Source organism: Dreissena polymorpha, chromosome 11 (genome assembly GCF_020536995.1).
Source record: "Dreissena polymorpha isolate Duluth1 chromosome 11, UMN_Dpol_1.0, whole genome shotgun sequence".
Classification (NCBI taxonomy): domain Eukaryota; kingdom Metazoa; phylum Mollusca; class Bivalvia; order Myida; family Dreissenidae; genus Dreissena; species Dreissena polymorpha.
Genome location: NC_068365.1, coordinates 79,829,102 through 79,843,653, shown reverse-complemented (window position 1 = coordinate 79,843,653; position 14,552 = coordinate 79,829,102). Strand labels below are relative to the sequence as shown.

Sequence of the window (14,552 nt, the reverse complement as noted above, 5' to 3'; positions counted from 1 at the left end):
GTGTCTTTTCAGAAACCACGAGTATTTACATAATATATATGACAAATCTCCTCATTGTAAAAGGTTGAATGCAAACAAAAACATTGTTTTGCAACGCACACGATTATGTGCTTTATGACATGTGATTTTTATCCACGACGGACATTATCGTGAGGAAACGAGGATCATTAATGCAGTTGTGAGTTTCATTGTATATATCTAACATAACGAACGATAAATATACTTCGCTTTTTTAATATAAACCCATCGGAAACATTTTTACGTTTAAACTGATGCATTGGCTGAAAATGTTCTACTGTGATACATAATGCCTTGAATTGTGTTTATGTGAAGAAATATATCATTTATTGCAAGGAACTTAACCACTGGTACCTTGAAAAACTCTTTAAAATATCGATGCGTTTTGAACGATTGTTTATCTGCACAAAACAAAACGAAATATGGATTGCAGTATATTGTGCGTGCTAGTGTTTGTGTTGTTGCGTAAAGGTAAGTAAAAGTTAAGTCTGCCAACAAATTCTTCCAAATTTGTTTTGCTGGGTGGCAAACTATTTGAGCTGTGCTTTGCCGTTGTCACAATTAAATGAATCAATACTTTACAAAGGAGTATTAATTGCATGTTTATCTATAATGGTATTATATTGGCTAATTATGATGTATTCACGTTTTTATTCGCATAAATATAAATAATACTAATCAGGGCATCACATATAGTGTGTTCATATTTATGAGTTAAATACATGTACTTACGTTGTAATATAAAAATGTGCAAATGAAAATAAACTTTATGTTTAAATAAAAACTATTTATTTACCATTGCTGCTGGTTCAGCTGCAGATAAATTAATTATTTTATTCGCTCATTTTGTGTGATTAACTACGAATGGTGTTAAAAATATTAAATAGACGCAAAAAATTAGAACACTAATTCACACAGTATTTCGTTTAAATACTACTAAAATAGTACTTAATAATGTCGATACGGTTGAAGAAAAAAATGTCTCGATAAAATTATGCGATCCAAATGACAAAACATATCAAACAAATACAATAGTAATGTGATTGGTTCGTATAAACATTTTATAAATCACAGACGCAATTAAAATGTCAACTCAAACGGAATTGTATCCTCTATTAATAAAACATGTCTACTCTTTTATGACGACCCGATCCGAAACGTTGAAAATGTAAATTATTAACGTAATTGCCCGAGTCAGGTCAACTGTCGTAATAAAATTAACATACATATTATTAAAAAGGTTTACTAAACTCCCGTGTGTATCATATTATTAAAGCAATAGTTTGTAAAATAAGCCGGCACATTTTGAAAAATGTTGTGTACAGACATATGACATGTAATAAAATATAATATGTTGGGTTCTCCATTTTAAATATATAATATTATAGTAATGTAAGAAGATGATTAGCTATCAAAAATAAGCACAAACCGTCTTTCACTGTATTTTTGATAATATATGTAACCTTGCATTTAGTAGGTCACGTATACATACATCACGTTAAATCAAAACGACGTATTGATATGAAATAAATGTTATTCAGAAAACTATGCCAAAACATGTATACTACATTTTGACAAATGTAGACTGTGAAACGCATGCACAAATGCAGTGATTTTAATTGCTATATAATAACAATCCGTGGACCGCAAACAAAAGTGTGTGTGCGATTGTGTGCGCTTAACTTAAAGTTAAGAGCCTGTTATATTTAAAGACAGATAGTAAAGCAACTCCAGAAGAAGGCGGCTGAGGTGTGGCCGCTTAAATGGAATTCGTATTTGAATATTTTCTTTGAATTAGCAATGGGACATATCAATACTATTGATTTCCTTTATTTGTTATATCCCCTATGTATAACTAAAGTCTGTTACATCAGATAGTTCCCAAGATGATAATATTGTTTCTTTAGGCGCTGTTTCATTTAAATATAGAGCACTCTTTATGTAAAACATTTTTATGATGTCTAGAGATCGGCGTTAAGGTGAAACATATTTATTGTTTGCTGACATCTTAATCTCTGCAGAAATGAATTAGTTATGTTTACAGAATTTATCATGTATATCCGTATCGAATTATAAGATAAGTGTATCACATACATTTTTGTTATACCAATTTACGCGGGGTTTTGTAGTTCCGAATTATAACGTCTTGGAGGTTCAATGTATACTAGAGTTTGTACTTTAATTGAAATAACAGTATGCGCACAAAGCTTGATAATTCTACACTTTTTCTATTATTCCATCATTCGGAATAAACATCTATAAACAAAAGAAGCTGCAGTTGGTCCTTTGTAATTCCTTGGCGAACTGCCGCGACGATTACACTGAGATGACCGCCAATGATTGGCAGCCCCAATGTCTGTCTCCAGCATTGATGACTTCTTAAGCCATTCGATTACAGCTGGGTAACAAGTTATTTTCAAAATTCCACTTTCGTTATAATTTGATGTAATTGTCTCCTAGTTTACAGACAACAGTTGTCAACGTTTTTATATTTCTTCGTTTAGAAAATGTCTTCGTGTTAAGAACATAGTTATCACCATTAAATGGGATTATATACTTTGAAAAAGTCATGAACTAAAAGAAAGGCGGTTTTCTTTTGCCGAAGAGTTGTAGTAGAATAGATTAATACATTAGTGTAATTAAAAATACAAGTTTATAGCCATCAACAAAACTGTTAAACACTAACAAAATGCACACCGATAATTATTTATTGGATTTTTTAATTTTATAACTTTAAGAGTAAATGCATTTTTTGAAAATGAAAACTTTTGCATGCATTGCCGGGTTTCAACAACGTAGAAAACTCGCACCATTCTATCACGTTGACATGTAATCAATAACAAACAGCACACATTAACACATGTTCAGGGATGTTAAATTAGAATTGTTATCTCAAAGTGTCTTACCAAATGACACCATTTCATCAGAAACAAGATGAAATTCCTTCATAAACGTTACACGTGACATGTGTTAAATATTGCATCCATTGATGACGTTTATTTCATATTAAGTCACACACCGTTTAAATGTACACATACCATTTCTATATTGAACTCGGCTGCAATTGCGTTAATTGTCATGTCCACCATTACACACCAAATCCTGGACTATGAACATAAGTTTCTGCGACTTATTTATTCCAAGTATTCTGTAGATTGAGGTGTGTATAGAATGCCATGTACCATCTCCTAAGTCTAAGAAATGAATAACGTCGCGGGACTTGAAATTACCCATACCTTGAAATTACCATTATTTGACTAAAAGTAAAATTCATGTTTTTTGTGAGTGAAACGTGTAGTTAATAATCATGGAGACCACAAACATTAATGATGATATTCTTTTTTGATGATGAGGTGTTGATTATGAAATAAAAAAGTCAAATGATCAAAACGTCGAATTGTGTACAGACTTTTTCATGTATTCAAGGTCATGAATACCTGATGAAAGACAATAAACCGAATGTAACATATCGTAATAATTTCGGATAGTGAGGTATCACGAACAATATCATTGTGCAAACCTCTCTAAGGAGGTATTAAATGTTGGAATGTTGTGAGTTAGAACTTTATTTCATTAGAGGTTGTAAAGACATTTCGTTTCTTGTTGACTGCGCACACGGGTATGTTATTTTTAAACTAAATACGTTTGATCTTCACACAAAACAACCCTACTGAGATTAGCACAAATATTCTAGAGCCGAATTGATTGGAGTATATATTTAAACATATATAGATATATTTTAAACTATCGGGTGACCATTTCTGTCCTTTTCAGGAAAAAAAAATCCCGAAAAAGGCGTCATTTTGTCAGTCAGTTACAACTATCTAATATAACGCCTTCGGCCGCCGGATAAGCATATCCCGTCCATACATTTCATTCATACTCATACATAAGAACACCGTCTTAATAAGTACAGTATATAAGTAAGAATGTCTTATTTTCCATACATGGATGTTCAATACAAATGAAAAAATATATAAATTAAAAAAATGCATACAGTTGACTTTCAAAACATATAATGACAGAAATATTTGTTAGTGATACCGTTTTATGGTATGATTGATCAATGATTGCTTATTACAAATGCGTCTTTTATATATTTACGTAGCTTGAAAAGTTCTTTTGTTCGGAAGTCAGTAATTGGTGATACTTTAATACAGACTGATTAAGGTATTTATGTCGTAAAACACTTTAACATGGACAGTCCATGATATAGTGTTTTACAACAAAACTACCTTAAACGTTATATTATTAGTCCGACTAATGCAAACGAAGTGGAACTCATATTCAATATCTCTGCGCTTTTAACATAGGCTTCTTCTTACGTTGCGTGGAATATCATTGCGGGAATACCTGCCTGTTTGGATTTAAGTGAACGTTCTGGTAACTTATTTGTTCCAACTGAAGTATATTCAATAATGTAAGCCATTACACGCCAAAAAACATTCTAGTGTCTATTGAAGACCGTCATGCCATATAGAATTATCAAAACCTTTCATTCAACAAAAGTACAATGACGAAGACAGTTTATGTGTACATTTAGCAGTTCGATTGTATTACATCACACACGTAGAGTACTGTTAAGTAACAGATGTCCCTGTATCGACAATACAGTTTTGACCTTTTTTAATGAACACAAATAGACAATTGAACATCACAATTTGGATAATTATCATATTTACTAGATATTATTCAATATCAAACGTTAAATATAATATGAGCATCTTCTAGTAAGCAACATGTTTTACCACGTACACACTTAAATATAATAAACATACATTTGCTTGAATTCTCGAGCATTGACGTTTGATCGAATTAAACAGTTCAAAGAGTGTAAAGAAAATAAGAACCACGAAACCTTTAAGTGTTAAAATGCTCTCGGTAGGTCGGTCATGAAACTCAGGTAGAACATTTTGGTTTTCATGTTAATGTCATTAAGCATAAACAATGCAAGGCTATGTAACATCATTTATTGCCGATAGTACACATGGTTACATTTGCTGTGACCCTTGCATTTAAATCAAGTTAAATGCTCGCTCATGAATAATTAAATATAAAAAACACTCTGTATGACATTGTCAAAAGCGAATCAAAAACACTAATAAGAATGTTTGCCAATATACTTTTGGACGTATTTCGTGTAAACCTCAGTTAATATAAATATCCTACTGACTAGGACACAATTTATGTTTTATAGAACAAAATGAGTATCATAAGTCCATACGAAAAATGTATCTTCAAAAAATATTTTCAAACGTTCTTCCAAAAAGATGTCTGCATTTGTCATTATTGATTCTAATACCGTCACAAAAATTGTTGTATTCACGCGCCCGTTTCTTATTTATTGATCCTTGTTTAGCTTTACAAGTCCCATGGACATTGCCTTAGAGCGGTGGCCTTCATTATCGTCACATTGAATTCCGGGTGATTGGTTTAATTGGTTATCCATTCTATTATTTTGCCATAATCACATACTAAATAAGTGGTTGAGATTTTTTTGTTATTTGAACATACATCGACAACGACCAAACAATTATTATCCGAGGCACTATCATTATATACAGTATGGTTATAGGTTTTCATCTAAGAGGCATTACGTATACATACGCCTGAATTAGTCTTCTAAGATAAATATAGACTTGATCGTAGTTACGATTTATAGGTTTCAATAGAATGTTGGTGTCTGAAAGTATAATAGTTTGTTAATGTTCACTAATATTATGAGGCGAGATCATGTATCAATCTAGATTATCTTATTAAGTAGCATCGAACTCTATACGGCGATACGACTTCATGCCTAAAAACTTGACTCAACATTAAATAAAGGCGTGGTATAATTGCATTTGTTGCGTGTTAATTAATATACAACTAATTAGCATCCGCAACTGGCATAATACCACACATAATCACATGCCTTTCAACATACGATATTGTTTGTTATTATTTGACGCATATCTTTTGAAAATTTCGATAGGGAATCTGTTCTTGCGGATGGTAGATAAAGAGAGCTTACATCTGGTGTTTGGTGTTTTCATTTACACGTTATATAATAAATCGCAGTTACCAAGATAATTTTTTTACAAATGTTGATTAATTTTGACGAGAGTTCGTTCTTACATGCATCTTTGTAGAAAATGAAAACCTATTTAAACAGAAAGTGGGAAATTGTTCAGAGGTTTGGAAGTCTTATTAACTTATACATTGCTCTGGTTAGTCTGTATTAAAAAAAACATATTTACTACTTTACAAAGGACTAGGTTCACTTAGGGTCGAAAATGGCCCTATGGAATTTATTAACAAAAATGGTCTCTATTACATATCAGATGAAATACAATGCTACATCGTAATGGCTGAAAGAAAAAGGAAAACGAAAACCGTACTTGTATCGTTTAATTTTCCTTTAAACATGTTATTCTTTCTTTTAAGCATGTTATTTTACATTTCTCAAACTAATTTAATACGTTTTCATCACTTAATATCAAAGAAATCAGCATATATTTAAGCGTAACACAGAAATTATCATGTCTAGTATACCTGTCGTCTGCAACGATACGCAACGCAAGAAAAAAACAGTGTTATTTACAAGTAGACTAATGGATTGAAATATTTAGGAGCTTTAATAATTCGACTATAATAAAATGTATGAAAAAGGTGTTTACCTCATTGTCTCATCGCGGTAAATTCAAGAAATCACGCAAAATTAAACGGTTGCTAACAACGCTGTCAACTGTAGTCAGTACAGTACTCTGTTAGTCACGGACTAGTAGAGTTGTTTCCCGTGAAAAAGATTATTTCGGATAGTTATTCTCAGAAACAAAACTCACAATAAACATAAATAATAAACAATAAACATGTGTCGATTAGACTCACTTTTGTTTGGAAAAGAACAAGATTGATACTAACGGGAAGTATACATGTAAATCGGTAATAATTCATGTTTACGTCTGAAGCGGCGGATTTAAAAACACGATAAGCAGTGACAATGTCCAAATGTTTTAAATATTTTCCGCCAATTGCGACACCTTCAAACTTAACCCACTTAAAGAAGTAACATTATAGGTTATATGAACGAAATATCTTGATGTCGCATTTGGCGGAACACATTTTTTTTAGCCTTAACATGTAGCATTTTTGCTAAAAAACGGATTTTTTTGGCATACTGCCAAAAATCAATCATGTTCATATTGGTGAAAAGACGACGAACATATATTGTATAAACGAATGTTAGACAACATAAAAACAATGTCAAATAAAGCATTTCATTGCATTTGATTTTTTCGAAAATACAAGGCCAAATAGGCACTTTCGTGAACCTAGTCCTTTTAAATATTACAAATGTTGCCTGTTTATAAACTGTTATATATTATTACAGTAACACTTTATACGTGTAAAAAATATCGTGTTAATTGAAACAACTTTTTTTATCAATCTCAGCACAACTCATGTTAGATAGCAAAGCTAAGTGTGTAGGAAATTATTAAAACGTACTAATGTTGTTCGAATATTTAACCCTTCCATTTAGTATTTAAATAAAAATATGAACATCAAACTTAACGGTATTCGATTGATATAAAATTTTATCTTTGTCTCATTTCCAAATGAAAACAATGCCATAAAAAGTATCTTAAAAACTTTCAGTATTAGGTGAGCCATTGGGTGAACGCCGTAAACTCGAACCCACGTTCCTTCCGACACCAACAAATATCACGGTCAATCGTGGAGATCTCGCAGTACTGGAATGCCACATCCGCAACCTAGGACCGAAAGTTGTAAGTTGTTAGAAAAACTCATGTCTAAGAAGACGAAAAAAACAAAACAAAAAACAAAACAAATTTGTACAGTGGATGAGTTTAAACATATTTTTTTTATGTTAAAAGTTACTTATGTCATTAAAATGAATTTAAAAAAGGAATATGGGGAGTTCACGCGTTCAGTTGGTATTTCGGCTATACATCATAATCAGATCCTTAACGATTAAAAAAACAACAATTAAAACCAGTATACGTTGCAACATTTAAATTCAAAAATATTCATGAACAAAAAATATAAGAATATAATTCTACATGACAGTTTGTACTATAATTATTTAACGTAAACTAAAAAATTCTACCGTATAATGTCAATGAGCTCCATTCATTTGTTTTCAGGTTGTTTGGCATAAAGGAAAAAACGACGTGCCTCTCACAATCGGCAAAACTATATTCGAGCAGGAAAATCAGATTGATATCAAGTTCCAGCAGAAATCAGAAGATGTATGTGCGAGTCAGTACTATTTAAAAAGCATATGCGTTTCATAAGTGGCGTAATAAAATATGTTTATTATTGTACTTATTGAATAACTATCGTGTTGATAATAGACTCTTAAAGGGGCCTTTTCACAGTTTTTGGCATGTTTTGAAATAAGTAATAAAATGCTTTATATTGATAAATGTAAACATTGGATCTTAAAAGCTCCAGTAAAAAATCAAGAATAAAATTTAAAAAAGGAAAAAAAAGTAGCCGCAGCTGGACTCGAAACAGTGACCCCCGGAGTCCTGGAGTAACCTGGAGTAAAAACGCATTAGCCCGCTCGGCTATTCTGCAAAGCATCCTTGGTTGAAGTATTTTATGCATTATATGAGCAATCTTCGTAGTTTCACAAAATTTAACAACAACAACAGAACTCTCCAAATTATTCAATCGTTTCGCGTTGCAACGCTTTATCATTTTTAGGTTTTTAAATCTTCAAAAGATGCATATATTGGCTATATTAGACCATGGTAAATGTTCAGTAATACTGTTTCCTCACAAATATCATAACTACAACGAAAATTTGCGAATCTGAAACAACTTTTTTCACTTTTGTCCATTTACCAACCGTGAAAAGATCCCTTTAATACAAATGTCATTATCTTATTAATTTATGTCGATATAAAGAATCTTGATTTGCTTTTTAACAGGATTCTTACTGGGACCTGTTTATTAAGGACGTTCAACCCAAACACGCCGGTGCCTACTTGTGTCAAGTGACTGCATCCAAACTGTACACACACTACGTCACACTCCATGTACTGGGTATGTCTCTTTAAGTCGTCGAACGTCATTTTCCACGAACATTTAAAAGTCTTTAAAGATAACATATGTCCGTTCAACCTAAACGTGTTTCTTCAAAATAAATTTATCGTTTTGTGTTTTACTGTGACACTAAAATGAGTCATCGTGTTTAGAGTGTGAATATATTTAATTAAAAAACGTGTTGAAATGACTTAAAATCATGTTATGTCAATACATAACTTAGATCTTGTTTCAGACAATCCAGCGTGGGTAAACGAAAGTAAGTTTATTTTCCAAATAAACGTGCACTTACAATGTATACACCTTATTATACGATTAAAATAAGTAATTAAAACACTACATTTGGAAATTTAATTTTAAAAATCAAACTTTACCAATATTGCTCTTCTATAAATGGACTGAATATTTTTTACGTTTTAGAATTCATATAACGTTCAAGTGCTTTACACAAGTCTAATTACTTAATTACTCTCGACATTCAATTGTATTAGTTTTAGTGTTCAACCAGTGTTTTACATCGCTCGCATAAACGTATACTTGTAATATTTCAGATTTAACATTGACAGGCACCAAGTACGTAAACCAAGGGGAAACAATTCGTTTAATGTGCAACGTAACCGGTATACCCAATATGCTTGATGGAGTGGACTGGTTCTTCCAAGGTGAGCCGATAGTGACAACGGCGTCCCATTGGATAGACAGAACTAGCATCTTGAAGCACATAGAAGGGTACAGATACTACAGCGAGTTGATAATTGACCATAGTTCACTACAAGACATGGGCATATACCTGTGCCGAGGTCCCAATCTGAAGTTAGACAGCATCAGAGTCGATGTTCTGAGCGGTGAGTATGCAGTTCGCTGTATGTTTTATTTGTAATTTAATAAGTGATTTTTTCATATTGTACTTGTAAATATTATGGAATGTATTTAAAAGTTGTCAATACTATAGAATGAATGTATTCATCTCAGACAATGTGATATCATCAATGTATTCTAAAAAAAGTTCTTTATACGAATGACTGATATTCAAAGGAGCCATTACACGTTTTTTTCTTGAAAAAGTACAACCGTTAGGCTATAGTCGATATTTTATTCAGTATTTCATAATTTATAATAATTTCTGATAGGAACACAGTTTTATCAAAATATAATATTTTTGTAGTTTCATTATTCATTGTTTTGTGTTTTTATTATATGTTTCTATTGCAGCAGGCAAGCCAAATGTCATTCGAAGAGGTATATTAAATTTTATCTACTTTAGTTACGTTTAATGCGTATGTAATAGATGATAATATCTGTTCTAAACATACCGATTGATTGCTTAAAAGAATGCAGATATCTGAAAAAAAATCATGTCGGCATATCAAAAATATTAAACTTTCAACGTTAAGCACTTAATTCCAAACAATGCTATGTAAATAACAAGAGAAACTATATCCGAAATAAAGCACAACTTAATCTTATCTATAGTTATCATGGTCGGTTATTTAAACGTTTGTCCCAAAACAACTTATAATAATAAAACTTTGAATTCGGAATTCGTAAATACATGATTAAATATTGATTGATATGCACAGTGTTTCTGCAACGATTAATATTATAATTATTTTCGGAATAAAATTAATTAATTTCTATATGTTTCACATAAAATACACAATTGTTATTTTAGGGTCTAACACTGATGCCAATTATTCACATGCGAGTGGATCATTAATCGTTTCTACAAACTATCTTACCTATTTCGTCACATCAATAGTGTTAGCTTTACTGCTTGAGGCATATGGTGGGTCTTCCTGCGATGAGCTATCCGTGCATATGGGACGTTTTACCTCAAAATATGCTCTTAAAAGATGACAAGGATTTGAAAATGCAGAAAAGTTCATATGTGTGCCTTACATTCCTGGTGATGAACAAACCGCGATGAAAGAAATGGATGATAACGTTAACGTAGTTAATTTCTTGCATATCAACAATTGATTGTAAAACAGCCATTTCTTACCGTTTCGCGTTATTGTGTTATTGAGAAGTTTCATTAAGTAAGTTTTAACGGGTTTTTACAAGTGCAAGACAATATAGTTATTGCGAGGCATGTTTGTTAGCAACTGATTATACAGCAGTTAAACAATGTTAAGGTATTTTTGATGGAACAGATCATTTTATTAAACTAAAACTTTTTTTCCTCCACCGAAAATATTTCAGTCAGGCAGTGTACGTCGTGTTTTAGAGACGCCATCTTTCTTGAAACTTAACGTGTGAAAATAGACAGTCAAACAAACTTGTAAGATGAAATATATATTGCAATTATGTGGTGTATATATTCCGATTTTATATGATATTTGTTATATAAACATGATCAGATCTCCATTACATAGTCACTATTTGTGCTGCAGCTTTTATCATGACGAAACGTTTTCACTTCTTGACTATGGCATATATTTATATTCTCACCAAAACAACGTCGATCTATGATGTGATTGTAGTTGTATCATTCAGAACACTCATCACTTCTTCATTATTGCTTCAAAGCAAAATCGTATTTATCGTATGATCATTATCGTATGAATAATTGGTAGTTTGCAAGGTCGTAAATATTCAAATATCAGCGTTGCAATACTACGTTATATGAGTCTTTTTTATTAAACATTCATAGACAAACCACCTACGTGTGTCATGGTATTTATTCTTTGTTGACATGCTTCATGGGTTTAACATATTTAGTTCATCAATATCTTAAATATATAAATGTACCGGCATAGTACACTGTATTTCGATATAAATTACACTCTTAACGTAACAAGTTTGAAATAATAGCTTTTCTGAGTACGTTCAACAAGGGCGTAATAAGCGCATATCTTTTACGAGTAGTAAACAATAAATGTACTGTCTAGGTGCACATGTTTAATTTCTCGTCAGTAATAAATAGTGAGTTCACGGAAGAAAACTGGCGCTTACTTAAAATGAATCAGTATATTTCCAGGGTTAATTATTGTAAAATGTGCAAATAAAATCACCACATTATCATCTTTTGTTGGCTAACCTCAAATAGAGGACAATTCTCAATTCAGCTGGGATAGAGGACTTATGTGTTTACGAGTTAGCTTTGCCTGGACCAATACACAGGATCAACAGCCAAAATTCTTACCAACTTGCGTGTTTTTACCAGAGTTTGGGGGATAAAATGACCAATCATCCCCAAGAGACACATCATATACTTCAACAGAAATACCAAGCCATGTTAAGTGGCGCTATTTCCTCTAGCTCCAGTGTATGGATTTACGTAAATCACTTACTTGGAGGTTCCAGAAAGCGGCTCATAGTTGGAGACTTAACAATTTAGTTTCACAGTTGGCTATATTACAGCATCGAGCAATGAAAGCGTGAAAGCCTAATACTCATCAACGACATTTCGAATCAGAGACAATTCGCAGCCAGGTATGGAAGGACCCATTGCTTGTTTATTAAACTGTAAATTCATAGCAATACGCTGTTTAAAATGAAAGTGAACGACACCAATGTCGTAATTATAGCCACAACAACAGAAACAACAACAACAATAAGTTTATATATTTCTCATAAAGCGTTGACATCATCAATTTAAATAAGCACTTCAAAAAGAATATCGATGGTAAAACATCATGTCGATGTAATGGCCTTCTTAGAGTGGATTTATCGCCTAAACATGATTGAAGTTGGCAATGTATATTATTTTCAAAAATAATTCTATATTTTCTTCAGTGATATTTCATGTGAATGTAGAATGCATGTAATGGAGAATGGCGTCAGCAGAACAATTGTTATAAAATCAGTTAAAAAATTATTGAGTTCAGACACTTTAATCTTTAGAGAAACGGAGGTTTAATGTTTGCATTATATAAGGCTTATCTTAATATCAACCAGAAAGAAAATTTATTGTCTGGCAATTTGGCGAAGATTGGTTACAACACTGTAAGAAAAACATATAACCAACGAAAGGTCTCATTGCTTTGTTTGTTGAGGCATTGTTTAAACATTTAGAACGTCAAAAATAATATGAATATTCTGACATTATATAATATCGAAAAAACAACAACAATATCTTCCTACGTCCGTTGGGACTTCTTTAGACATTTAATTACTGGTTATTGTCATTTTTGGGTCTTATACATACTGTTACTTTTCCTTAGCATAATTAGTTTAAAGTGTATTATATTTATATAAGAGAACAAATTATCTTCGTGATAATTTTTTGTATATAAAAAGCACAAAATATGATCTCTAAGGCACGCACGTGATTAATAGTATGGAGTTAAATAATCTTGAGAGTTATGCATTTACAATATGTCATATTCAATTACAATGCCTAACTAAATCAATTACGTTAAATATGATTACATTAAAACAAGAATGCAATATTTACAATATTTATGAAAAAAACTATACAAACACTGACACATGCACGCGAGACTTTGGTTGAGAAGGTAATAACTGCAAATCTTATATATCGATTCGAGGTGATAAATTAGATCTCGACATATTTAATTCATAGACCATATCTAACGGACCCCTTCATATTATCGGATGTGATTCTCTGACCGATGAAAAGATCTTTACAGTGATGCGTATAGCTCATCTTTTTAATCTCATTACTTTGAAACATCAGATGCTGTTTTATGTTTTTTAAATGGAGTATTTTGTGTCTGAATTTACTATTGTTTTGTATTTTTAGTTCATCAAATGAAACACGGTCAATTGTCAATATCGTTCAAATGTTGATAAACGCAGCTTTATTTCAATTGGAAACGAATTATTAGGTCATGCTGTATACAATACACTTTTGAAAAATAGATTCTGAAGATATCTGTGTGGACTTAATTAATACATTCTTCAAAATATGCTTATCTAAGTGTAACATTAGCTAAAAGGCATTCATTTGTTCTTATTAGTGCGACTAAATCACAAGAAATGATGGCGAAAACTCTTGATTTGATTTCGAACATTTTTAATATGCACATCCTTGAAATGCTGACAACAAAATCAAAAGTGTACATTTTGAGCCATACTAACCTGTAATGTAAACACAATCAAAAATGTATGCTTCAATTATCGTAAATGCATAATCCTTTAACGTAGTTAACGTAGTTAATATAATATTTTCAAATGTTTTATAAACAAAGCATATTCCATCGTTTAACATACGGTCAACATTGTTTAAACTTTTCCCACTTGCATATCAATATCGAGATTTTATCTGATTCATGACTGAGAGAATTTCCATATAAATAGTATTAACGGTGATAAATGCAAATGTGGTTAAACACAATAAAATTATATAAATTAAATACAAGGCTTCCTTTTATCTTACTGATGTTTGAAAAAGGTATTAATGTTCTAACTTGTGTAAGCTATAACCGTTGCAGACAAAGAATTTCACGCCACATACAATTAGTTAAGACCACAGTGAGTATAAATGTAAAATGAGTCATTTATTTTCTTTTGCC

At 31.7% G+C, this 14,552-nt stretch overlaps 2 protein-coding genes across 2 annotated transcripts; both read left to right on the top strand.

Moving 5' to 3' along the window:
* The first annotated feature begins 357 nt into the window (after positions 1 to 357).
* Positions 358 to 9,086, top strand: LOC127849970 (uncharacterized). Its single transcript, XM_052382708.1, has 4 exons — positions 358 to 489; positions 7,657 to 7,787; positions 8,166 to 8,270; positions 8,958 to 9,086. The coding sequence occupies exons 1-4, from the start codon at positions 441 to 443 to the stop codon at positions 9,084 to 9,086; spliced, it is 414 nt and encodes a 137-aa protein (XP_052238668.1). The 5' UTR covers positions 358 to 440.
* Positions 9,087 to 9,663: 577 nt separating this feature from the next.
* LOC127850068 (uncharacterized) lies at positions 9,664 to 11,556 on the top strand. Its single transcript, XM_052382812.1, has 3 exons — positions 9,664 to 9,917; positions 10,285 to 10,311; positions 10,745 to 11,556. Exons 1-3 carry the CDS (start codon positions 9,677 to 9,679, stop codon positions 10,927 to 10,929), a joined length of 453 nt encoding a protein of 150 aa, XP_052238772.1. The 5' UTR covers positions 9,664 to 9,676; the 3' UTR covers positions 10,930 to 11,556.
* Positions 11,557 to 14,552: the final 2,996 nt, after the last annotated feature.